The following is a 12674-nucleotide window of genomic DNA, read 5'->3' on the forward strand; positions in this document are numbered from 1 at the left end:
CGGCCCCTGCCCCGGTGCGTCCAGAATGAGCACAAAACCGCCAATGCTGCTTCCCTTGGAAATGCTGCAGGACGTTTGAAAGGTGAGGGTCAGGAAGTGTCAGAGGAAGGAAGGGTCAGAAGCATCCGAGATGAGGTTTTCCCCCAGCAGCATCCCTCCTCGACTTGCCCGGTTTCAAGCCAGCCATAGCTGGAATTTGTAGCACCACGTGGCATGGCATCAGCCCAGGAGGGACAGGCAGAAGAAAGCCCCGGATAGCTCTCCCAGTGTTCTGCCACCCCCCATGACCATCTGCACCACCCCTCGGTCTGCCTCCATCCTGCCCTGCCATCCTGCCATGCAGACACTGTCCATCCCACCAAGACGCAGGCTGACCTGACAACATACGCAAGCAGGGAGCAGGGTGAGGCAACTAAGCCCATTTTCCTCTCTGACCGAAGCCTGCCTTCAGGCTTTAAAAGCCAAGCAATGCTCCAGTTTTCCTCACAAAGCCCCTTTGAGAAGAGCCTGGATGAATTCCAGTTTGGCTCTACATCCCAAAGCCATTTGGTGCCCTTCCCCCCCTGGCTGTCCCTCCTCACATGAACATTGCTCCAACTCATGAAACAGCACATTTTCTTCCTGGCCACATGGAGGGCCTGAGGTATCCCCAGTCCTCACATCCCTGGCAACTAAGTGGTGCTCCCAGGTAGAAGTACCACACTTGGAAATCACAGGCTCCCAGAATTTGTAGGAGATGTGGTGGTCAGCTCTACAAATAAACTACTGAAGTGACATTCAGAAAAGCTCTTCATCCAAAAGCATCTCAAAAGTACTTTATAAACTTTGCACTAATGGGCTGTGCAAACTATAATTCCCATTCTTGGTAGGGTCTGTGCAGAAGTATCTGCTCAGACAGCTGCTACAGAAGATGAAGGGTGCAGGCTGGCATGCCAGAAAAGCCCAGCTAAAGCAAAATGACACTTGGGTACCTGGTGAATGCAGCTCTGTGAGCTTGAGCAAAAGACACCAAACCAGGTTAACCCAGCTCTATCCTGGGACAAACTCAGCCAGACTCCCATGACAATAATATAGGCATATTTCCTTCATTGACAGAACTGAAAACCCAGGTATAAGTATTTGTGTGTCTACCATTGCATTTAAGCCTGCTTGTACAAAGAAATACAGTAACTCTTTGACTGAAAGATGGCCAAAACATAGAAAAGGGGGCATTTACTGCCTCGGGCAAAGCATGTTTCCAGAGTGTGATCCAGAATACCTTCCTGAGATGACCTAAATTAAAAGGTGTGAACAAGCAGCCCTCTCAGTCATTGTCATGGCTTTTTTTTGTATGTTTCCTAACATACCTTGGCTTCCCACGGCAAGGAGAGTTTGTCCGGGAGAGCCTTCCCTTACAACATCCACCTCTACGGATGTCGGCAGGCGGCACAGGACCGGGAGCACTGGGGTGCAGGATCCTTGCTCAATGTCATTCAAGCTCATCCTGTATTAACACCAGCAGTCCCTGTTCAGCTGCTCTGCTGACACCCATCGCATACAGCTGCCAAGCCAGATCTGCTGGGGAACTGGGCATTCGCCATGAATGTGCCCCAGCGTTTGACAGTGATAGTGTGAGCTGGGAAGCATCTGATGGACTCAAAAACCAAGAAAAGACCAGTCTGATTTTTTTGGATGTGTCTTACCGGTATCAGAGGAGGGGACAGCCTTGGTGAGGATGCTGTCGGTGATGGTGCCCAGCGTGCTGAAGGCAAACACCAGCGGCACTGCAATGATGCAGTAGTGCCACACGGTCCTCATCAGAGCCTAAGGGACAGGACACATTGGACCATGCATCATTAGAGAGAACAAGCAATGATTTTGGGGCAAGAAACAACCTAGAAAAACATCAGGAGTCAAACCCATGATTTACTTAGGTAAATCGTGGGAGCCACAAGTGATACATGATGGTGCGGCTTTGGCCATTGAGGGGTCTTTCATAGCCCACCATTTGTCTGCAGTGAATTATTCCAAGCATGCGGAGCAATGATACCCTACAATCTGGCAGCACGTTTCTCTGGCACTGCTGTGGGTATTTTTAGCATCTGGGAATTAGTGACGTCCCTGTGCCCTTCCCCCCGTCTTCTGTCTCTTGTCCAACTCCTGAGGAAATGTTGAACAGCAGATGCATGTGGTGTACTTCAGGAAGCCTCCATTACTTATACAAAACAGCCTAGAGAAGGCATTTCAGTTCATTATCATAAATAATTAAAACTAAACTGAGCTTGTTAAAATAAATGAGCACTGTGCATTATGTAACATCGTACCTTTGGGATTTCTAATCCTGTTCTGCTGCTTCCTTGCTAATAAATTCACCAAATTCACTAATCTGGAATAGGTCTCCTGGCCATAAATGCACATTAGCGAGCATAATTAGGAAGAGTAATGATTTTGTTATTGCACACATTCTTAGTGGAGACATCCCTCCAGCTGTCTAATGCTGAAACAAAAGTGGTGAGGCTCCCTTAAGCCGTGGGGCTAGAGCAGCTCTCAGCTCGTTCACAAGCCCTGCTGGTCAAATGAATGGATTTCTCTGGGGCATGGAAAGGAAATTCCCCCTTTCTTGCAAGTCTTCTGCCCTCACCTGTGTCTCAAGGTGTGTTATTACAGCTGCAAGACATTTTTGTCACTGGTTTAGCCAGAAGTTTCATTCTCTGGAGTTCTCTCTCCTAAGATCTGGTCCCTGCCTCTTGGCTATAGAAGATGGAGAAGCCCAGAGACATTGCTCACTAATGACTTGGAAATACTGAGGTTTATTCCTAGTTCCCCTCTAGACTCACACACAGCCAGATTTCTCTCCTTGGAGGGGCTGTTTGCCTACATTTTGGTTAAGATCTAGGCACTTCCGATTAAGAAACCAGAGAACAAAGACAGAGGAACAGGTATTTGGTACATAAACACTCAGACACAGAGAAAATAACTCCTTGCTAGGGCAAAAGTCATTGCAGGACAACACTGCAGAGCTCAGAAAAAACACAACTTTAACCCCCTCCCGCTTTGTATGAATTCCCTCATGGGCTGAAGCAAGTGAGCAGAAAAGACCAGAGCAAGGTCTGTCCTGTAAAACCAGGGGAAATGGGTCCTTGCTCCCTTGGGACTCAGAAAGGACCAAGCCAGGCAGAACCCAGTGTCACCTGCTCCTCAGCTGCTGAATAGATAGCGCTTTTTTTGTTCTGAGCAGATCTGAAGGCATTTTTCAGGTGAGGGAGGCAGGATCAGGAGTTTCAGCAGACAGGCTCAGAAAGCACATGCCTGGGAAACGCAGGCAGTGAGGCAGGACGAGGCACAGCCGTGCCTTCACACAAAGAGAACTTCCCTGTCGCAACTGCCAAGCCCTCCTACGCCCCTGCCCTCATGCTCCTGGCTTGCATCTGCAGATCAGACACTGGCTCTTCCCTCCTCGCCCTTTCCAGGTGTTGTTGCCGAGCTCCCAGCCCACCCATTCTCTTTTCCAGCTGTAGATTGCTGGGAATATCCTGCAGTCTCTTCCCACCTGGACTGCTGTCTGTCTGTCTACTGCCACTGGTGCCAGCCTCCCAAAAACCCTTTAGCCCACCTTCCAGTGATATGAAGATGTGTTTCAGAGTGTCTTTTATTAACAGCTAGGCCTTTTCCTCACTTCCGTCCTTTGAAGAGGGGATCTGCTTTGTTTGGAGGCCATGTGCAACAAGGGCACAGCAGGCGGGATGCTTCTCCACTGGCAGTTGTGTGGGACTAAAAGCTTCACACATCAATCTGCATTTGGTGCCTGCTGCTGTGACGGCACTCATCCCCACTGAGACGGAAAGCCACCCTACAAACGGATGTTTTCTCAGCAGCCGCTTGAACAGAGTGCTTCTTAATAAAGCATCCTCGGCAAAGAGAATCACAGCTGCATTTGCTTATGAATAGTTCTTGTGGGAATTCATTGCTGACCCTTGTCCCCAGGCCTGTGTTGTCAGGCTGTCCACAGCCCTCTGGGTTTAGCATAATTGCCAACTCTAAAACTATTTCCTTTCTTGGCTCCCCTCCGCGTGCAGCTGATGTCAGCCTCCTTGCACTAGGGCATTAGCCACTCCGTGTGCCACTCCACTGCTATCAAGGCTTCCTTTCCTACCTTCAGCTACCTCCAGCCTTCCCTCTCAGTGAGACCTCAAAGCCCTTCCTGGGCCATGCTCAGGAGCACCAAGCCTTGTGCAGATGTCCCATGGTAAGGTGATGTGTCAATACTAGCCAAAACTGTGTGACACCAGCCAGGAGGGACCCTTCCTGAGCATCCTAACAGCTGGGAGCATCTCTGTGAGCCCTGAAATCCCAGAGACGGGACAGCGCTCCATCTGGAGAGCCAACCCTTCATCTGCATCCATCCTGCCTTCCCAGCCTCATCTCACACATGTGGCTTAGACTCAGATTAATTAAGGTACATAGGTGTCTCATCTCATCTGTCTAGCTGGGAACCATGAAGTTCAATACCCTCCAGGACTTGGCCCTGACCTCCCTATGGCTGTGGCACAGTTGTGGGAACGGCATCCATCTTATCTCTGCCAGTGGGAGCACCAGTGCACCAGTAGCAAGGCTCGAGGCCAAATCCTGAAGGGAATGTCTAAAGGCTGATGCAGCTCAACCATCCTTTTGACCAATCTCACGGTCGGAGACCAGTGCACACCTTTCCTCCATCGCCATGGCTGGGCAGAGCTGTTGGTTCCCTGAATGTGGCTTATCTGAGCAAACACAGTTACTGGCAGAGCTGCCTACATCAACTCATTTTTCCAATTACCAGTTGAGACTGGCATCAACAATTGCCCATGCAGCCACAACCAGCGACAGGTAACATCACTTACCCCAAAACAGAGGAACAAAATTATTGCCTTGCTACCTCCTTCCCCAGATACTCTCAGCTTGGGGGAATTAGGCAAAAATAAGGCCCCAGAAGAACAACACACAACCTCCACTGTTTCACAGCAGCGTACAACCACAATGATTTAAACCCCCCATAATCTTAATTTACTTTCTGGGTAGTTCAGGAAATGCAGTTGCTGACAAGACTGAGGGCAGTACTTCTATGCAAAGCAGTGACTCAGGAGGGACTTAACGAGTTTCTGTGTGAGATTAATAATTTTTTTAATCCCTATAACTATTACTCACGTGGCTTTTTATCGTTCTTTTGAGTGGTGCTTACACTGAGCACGGATCTGTTTGCACAGAGGCCCAGGGGAGCTGGTTTTCCCCTGAGGACCATCCAGCAAAGCCAGTGGTGGCATTTCAAGGGGCAGAGCTTGCAGCCAGGTCTCATGTGCCTTGTGCCGCTGCATTACTAAAAAGCACCATGGATGATTTCACACTCAGCCTTACCATGCCAAGGCCCACGCCAGCGAAGACAAAGACACTGAGCTTGAGCAGGGTCATCTCTGTGCAGCGGCTAGTGAGTTTTCCAATGACTAGACCCTGGACAACCTGGGAAAGAAGCACACGAGCACTATTAAGCCCAACACATAACGATTCAAACAAACTCAAAAGAGAACTGCTACAGTGCTTCAAGCAAATGAAAGCCAGCAAATGGGTCATTCCCAAGGACCTGGCTGTCACAGTAAATGGCTGGCAGATAAAATCCATTATTTCAAGCATTTTACATCCTAGGAATGCATCCATCTCATCAGCTTAAAGTCCTTACTTAGGGTGCATGTCTGAGTTTGCCATCACTCCTACTCACCAGCACTGACTGAAACTTTCTGAAGACACTTGCAGACACAAATGAATTTTTCTAACTCCTGATGTTTTTGTGGAACACAGATAATACCAAGGTCTTCATTCTTGGCAAGTCTTTCCAAAGAAAAAATGTAAATTTGTACACAGAGGAGGAAAATGCCTCCTTTCCCGTACCTTCACTTGCCATTATTTTAAACTGTAAGTAAGTATACAAATTTGGTGGTTCACAATTTTTTGGCAGGAAATGAGTATGACGGAGATGCTAATACCCAGTCCCAGCAGTATGTGCAGATATAAGGGACGGGGAACTGGTTTTACAGATTTTAAATAAAAAATGGAGGAGAGGGGGAGGGAAGGAAGAGCAAAAAACTTTAAATCCCAGGAAGTACTTGGCTTTTCCAGCATGTTGCCAAGCAAAGATTCCCTCTTTTATTTCTCTGTTCAGCATCTTCCATATTTCAGGTGATGCTGTCCTTTCATAGCCAAGTGGACTTGAGAGGACAGAGATCACTGTGAAAATGAAGCCTGATTGCCTGCATTTCAGGGGAGGAACAGATAGGAATCTACCCCTGTCTTGAAAGATTTTGTTTGATTCAAGCAAAAACCCCTCTGACTTGAAAGAAGAGCTCTAGTTCAAAATGCTTGCTTTGGTGGAATGGCTTCATTTCAATGGCAGTCCATCTTGGAGAAAGCCTTGGTGCTCTGCTTGGACCTGAAATGCTGCTACAGCATGGTCAGCCTTGCTGTGCCAGTCCTAAGGGTGAAACCCAAACTCAACCGAAAGGAGTGCAAAATAAATAAGAAAATAAGTTACTAAAAAAGAAAGGAAGCGTTAATCTATGACAAGCCATACAGAAAAAGCAATTATTAAAATTAAAAAAAAAAAAGGTAAATAGAAATAGAGTAAAATAAAGGTGACATAGAGAACAATAACTACAAATTGAATATATTTCCAACAAACTACAGTTTAATGGAAAACATCAAAATTCGACCCTTCACTTTGCTTCAGAGCACAAGTGATTTTTGATACAAGGGCACACTGCACCAAGCAGACATTTTGGTTCCCAGTAAATGCTTTTCCTGCTGCTTTTTTGTCCCCATCCCCACCTTCAGGCAGGGCTTGAGAGCTCAGCTCACATGTACTTGGCCACCCTGTGACACCGGCACAGGGCCCACATGTCTCTCCAGGGTTGTGTCACATCCCAAGTGGCCCTGGGGACGCTGGTGGACCTGCCGTAGTGTGATGCTTGGACCATGCATGGGGTGACACGGGTCATCCCTGCTGAAAGCTCTGCCATGAGGACAGGAGAAGGCTGATACCAGCCCCAGCAGCTCCTACTGGGGGGTGGGTGGAGAAGCCACTGAGTAACGCTTCATTAAGCTGAGTGCTCCTAAAAAGAAGAATCATCATTACCTTTTTGCAACTTCCCAGTCCCTCCTGCTGGCTCGTCCCAGCCGGGGCTATGCTGAGTCACACGGGATGAGGGCTGAGCCCCATCACGGGGCATGGCTTGACTCAGCGGTGGCATCACCTGAACCCCAGTTTGACTGCTGAGCCACTGGAGAAAGGAAACATTTCTCAATTTGCCCAGACTTGAATGGCATATTTAATTGGGATACACTGTGCAGGCACAGCCCAGTCCCTGCCCTTCCTTGAGTCACTGGGGTATATCATCAGCAATGTCCCAGAGCAGCCCAGTCTGAGATGGCCATGGGAGCGGTGTACCCAAAACCATCTCCATCACTACATGTGAGCACCTAAGCCCTGGCAACAAGCACCACTGCAGCAAAGCTGGGCTCTGAGCTGGCAGGATCTGAAGACATGTAGACCACCAGGCTGTCCCCAGAGTAAGCAGGGCAGAGGGACAGTCCTTGTGCCAAGGCTAGATTTCAAGCACAGGCTTCCCCATCACTGCTGAGCCAACCAACTCACTGACGGGACGTTTTCCAAGGGCAAGTGTCAGCCCAAGTCACCTGCGTTCCCTTTGGGGCTGAACAGCCATCCTTGGGTTATAAAGACTGCAGCCTCCACACTGATTATCTGGGCTGCCTGACTCCCTCCCCAGCATGGCCACCGCCAATCCAGCCATGAGCTTGAGTTTGGACACTGCATCTTGATTTAGGCACTGGATGTTTCCAGTCACCAGGATGTCTAACCTCACTTCCAATCTGAATTTAGACCTGAAAACCCACTATTTCCAGCCTGCAATTTTCCTTCGGTGCACAGTGCCTGGATTTGAATGAGCAGCAACCACCTGCACAGGCACATTTGGGAGGGAGGAAGCGAAAGGTGGTTCATGTGTGTTCTCCCATCTAAGGTTTTGGATGTGCCAGGGATTTTGCCAGCGAGTAGTGGGGTCACCCCGGATGACTTGGCCACCACTGCTCCCATGGACAAGCTCTGGTTGCACTGATGATGCAGCAATGGGATTCATCCTTTCTTTAATTACTGCTGGTGCATTCTAGGCTTTTCCCTTGCGCTTAAGCTTCCCTTGAGCTCGACTGTGACGGGCCTTCCCCTCCTGCATTTCGTTTTGCCTGGATAGTGCTTGCCTTTGTAACCTGAGCTCCTTTGAAGTCGGGGTACAATGTACCTGGCTGGAATGCCTTCTGTCATCAATAAACAAAAGAGAGAGGAAATTGTTTGCAAGTGAAATAACAGGCACTGCCCGTGGCTGTGTACACATGTCACAGGAAAAACCAACTCATCTTTTTTTTCTTTCCCCCCTCCTTCTTAGAAGGCAAATAAGTCTCCCAGTAAACGCATAGGAACAGCCAAATCTCCTTGTCGTTATGCTGGATTCGCCAGCCTGGGGTTTCATTACACTAGTTCAGCTGATCATATATAAAAATACTTTCTACCTCTATCACTACATTTGATTTCTGCGAAGACAGCAGCTCCCATTTGCTCAGAAGAGCCAATTACCCATTTTATTGTTAACCTCATTATTAAATTTCAGGAATCCCCTGCAGGATGGAAAAGACTGCTGCTGTTTGAAGCAGCAGCTAGGTTTTGGAAGACTTTTGAACAGTGAAGCACTAGTCTTGCTGCATGGAGCTGCTGCTGAGCAGGACTGGCACCCACATGTAGCTAACCTCATCAGCAGAAGTCAGAGGAGTTAGGCAGGTGCTCAGATGGTCCTCCGTGCTCAGCAGACATAGGACTGTTTCTACAGATTCTTCCATCAACACTGATCAAAAGCTTGACAGAACCCAGCAACAAAATAAATTCCCTTTCACCCAACAGTCTGGAAAAGACATGAGCAGTTTGGAGAGGCAGGCGTAGATAAGCTGGTACAGCCAAGCAGAGAAGATACAGGGCCCCATCCCTAGTGCAGATAGCATGATTCACATCAGAGGCAGCCTCCTACACAGCGGACCCGTATCTCTTGCCTTTGATATTGTGCCCGTCTGGCAGTTCCCAGGGCGAGCACAGTGCCAGCTGGGCTGGGACGTGCAGGTGGGCACCAGCAGGGCAGACCACAGTGGGCAACAGAAATCACGAGGCTTTTCTGCACAGGTTGAAGGTGGTGCAAAACCTTGGGAGGGGAAAGGGAGTTGATTTACTGACACGGTGATGCCAGAAAGTGCTTGAGAAGTAGTTTAGTTCTTGCAGAGGAGCAGAAGGGCGGTGGGACTGGAAGGAGAGCTGACGGTGAGGACCAAACTGCTGAAGGTAGCACTTTGCTGAGCAGGGGGGAAGAGGACTGAATGTTTTGCAAACTCCAGCCTAATCACTTTCTTTCCCCCTCCAACCCTCCCCCTTCCACAGATTTAAATCCTTCAAAGCAAGGAAACTGGAGAACTTTCTGTTTGTTGTTGCAAGGTCCTTTCACTGAGTGGGTTTTCCCCCTAGGCATACCTGGCTGTAATTAAATCCCCGGCTCTTTAATCATCTCTTTTGCTATGCAGGGATAAAAAATAAAGCAAGAGGGACAGACTGGTGATAAGATGATACGCAATGTAAATCTCTCCTCCAGGAATCTCTCTCATCTTTTCAGGATCACTCCGTACCAACTTGTCCCTCCAGAAGCTGCACAGCTAGAGGTGGAGTTTGTATAACAATACAAATTTAAATGCAGTAAATAGAACAGATGTCTTATGATTTCTTGATCCTCAGGGTTATAAACATCTACCTCTTTGTCCCACCCAGAGTTTTTGTTTTGTGCGTTTTTCTTTGGGTTTTTTGGAGAAAAAGTTCTTAAAGGAAAGCTTTCCCCACCCCCTCCCGTGGTTTGAAATCTAAGCATCAGATATGACTTTAGATACCAACCAGGGACTCCAGGTATTTCACTTGCCTAATCCTCCAGCGGCATTTTCCAAGCCAGATACTACACCTGGAAATTCTCCATGCTATTGCGTTTGCAGCTCCAAAAAAGAAAAGCCAGAACCTTCTGCCCATTATGCAAAGTTAAATTATTTTAAATTATTATGAAATTAATTATTCTCTGGAGGGAGACTGAATGGCATCTCACACTCCCAGGCATTCACTATGAGGGCAATTTCATTCACATGGCTTCTGAGATGAGAGGACTCTGGAAGCCCAGCCCCACAGGACAGAGGGATTGTGTCCCTGACGGGCTCTCACACTTCTTGCCTGGAGACCCACCAGCAATCAGATAAAGATGCTTCAAACATGTAATGAGCAAGGGAATCTGTGCAGTGCAAGATGCCCAGCGCAGACGTACCCCTCTCACTGTCTGTCTTCATCTTGTTTCGTTATCTCCCAGCCAACTCCTCCTCCTTGACTTATGCTGCCACAGTTCCAGCTCATCAGACAGACCCATGCTAATCGGGGTGCTTCATGTATCACTGCAGAGCCCCAGATTGTTTGAATTACCCCTCACTTCTTATTTTCACTTCCCTATCAGCCCATTCTAGTCTTAGAAATATTCATTTTTCTAAGCAACAACTTTGTTTCTTCATCAAACAGCTCTTTGTCACAGTGCTATGACACCGCCTTCCTGCACACCCTTTCTGACCTCATTTGACTCTGTCCAGACCCAAAACTGAGCCCCTTTCCCACCTTCACTTCAGTCTGCTCTACACGTTTCAATATCCTCTGCTATTAGATGATCCGCTTTGCCTAACCACAAACAGTAAATTCGTGCCAGCTCCTGGGCCAGTGCTTCATCCAGAGAGCCGGGAAGCCCTTGTTCCCCATGGTACTACCAGAAGAACTTTTACAACAATGCATCACCAGGTGTATTACTTTGGGGCACTCAGGTCTCAAGACAGACTGGGAGCAGCAGCAAGGCAACCTGTGTCCCTCCATGACAAACAAGTGGCAGCCGGAAGATGTACTAGTAGGGTGAAGGGAGACCATGTGGTGCAAAGCTATCTTGGCAAAGGGAAGAGGGTATCAAGGATGCCCTGTGCCATGAGCGGTGGTCATTGGTGCTATGTGCACGGCATTGTGAGCCACTACTAGAACCAGCTGAACCACTTTACTGCTAGCAAATGCAATGAACCATTCCCATACGGGCAGAGCTGGTACTCAGTAAGGGGGGAACCAAGAGAGGTGCTCTAGGGGGTAACCAGCCAAAACCCATGAGGTTGCCAGGCTCCAAAAACCAGACCTGAATTCGCCTTCCAAACCTGAAAGGATCTTCTCAGGCTGGGCATGGGACACCCCACAAACATTGGAGTCCTGTGGGTCATAAAGAGACAAGACAGGACTAAGCATGATGAAGTGAGGCTGAGGAGCTCTGGATGGGATCCCTCAGGAAGACTGCCTGAATTATCAGGGTGGCTAACATCCTCCATCTGCAAATGTGGCAAATGCCTCGCCCCCTCTGGGGTTGGTGTTTCTGTGCTGATCACCCCATGCAAAGAGCTGTTTGAGTTTGTTTTGACGACAAAGTACTTGAGTTGCCTGTTTAAAATTAGGCAGACTGACCCAGAGCCATTCAAAATCTCCTCTCTAGGTGCTTTGCAGCTGGCTTGAATGGGAGGAGTGGTGAGAAACAGAGATGTTTACAGTGCATTGGCCACTTCTCACCACAGTAGGTTAAATGAGGCTGAGAAGCTGAAAAATTAGGCTAAGCAATTGGAGCATAATATCCTCGGGGTAGGAGAGGAAAGTGGGAAGAGACCATTGCTATTTGAGTCATCCTGGGATTGCTGATGAGACTGGGAAAGGGGGCTGCAACATCACCTCTTGTGCAAGTGGAAGACGTTAGCTTTGAGATTTCATTAAAAAAATAGAAACTACAGTAACACAACGAAATAATATTACTTAAATTAATTAAATAAAATTTACCAGGAGTTGGCAGAGCAGGCAATGCTTTTGTCAGCATATGACTTCTGGGGAAAAGCTGAGTAATGGGCTCAGCTAAGCCTTGCTTGCTGTGCTGTTCCCTGTGTATCTATCTCTGAAGCTGCTTAGTGCATGCAACGTGTTGGGAGTGAGTGAGACCCTGGGATACAGTACTGGTTGTGCTGTGCAACCGCCCAGGCACTGTGTTTGATGTCTACAGGGAGGTTTAAAGCAAACAGGACAGGGTTCGATTCTTATTTTGCCCTTCATTTCTGTGACATCAGCTCCCATCTATAAAAGTCCTTAAACATGACCCATTTTCAGGTGCAGGGAGAAATGCAAATAGGGGAGACAGGTTTCCTCTAACAGGAGGGGTCAGAGCAAGTCCAGGAGAATGAGAAAACCCTCACAATGTTTTATTGAAAGGCAAACTAAGGAATGAGAAATCAAAGCTGAGGATCTGGTTAATGAAATTCATTGAAAAGGACATTATATTCCTTATGAATAAAAGTAAAATTTACTTGGTGAAGTGGGGAAGCCAGTCAGCAGATATTAATCAACTTTCACCCATCCAGACTGATGGAATTTGCTTGCACCTTAATCTGCATTTATATCTCCAGTAGTATCAATTCACTGTACAGCAGAAACAAATGCATCTGAAATGCCAGCTTAGGCATGAAGGCACACAAGCAGT

General features: G+C 47.9%; 1 protein-coding gene across 1 annotated transcript in view; it reads right to left on the minus strand.

The window, feature by feature from the left end:
* The window catches only part of SLC22A18 (solute carrier family 22, member 18), a 63024-nt gene that overhangs the window by 3619 nt on the left and 46731 nt on the right, over positions 1–12674 (minus strand). Inside the window, exons 8-9 of the mRNA XM_010013749.1 lie at positions 5368–5469; positions 1683–1803 (exon numbers count right to left, since the gene is read on the minus strand). Coding sequence (XP_010012051.1) covers positions 1683–1803; positions 5368–5469 — 223 coding nt within the window. The remainder of the gene's footprint in view (positions 1–1682; positions 1804–5367; positions 5470–12674) is intronic.

This window comes from Nestor notabilis, unplaced genomic scaffold, assembly GCF_000696875.1.
Source record: "Nestor notabilis isolate BGI_N333 unplaced genomic scaffold, ASM69687v1 scaffold7654, whole genome shotgun sequence".
NCBI lineage: Eukaryota > Metazoa > Chordata > Aves > Psittaciformes > Psittacidae > Nestor > Nestor notabilis.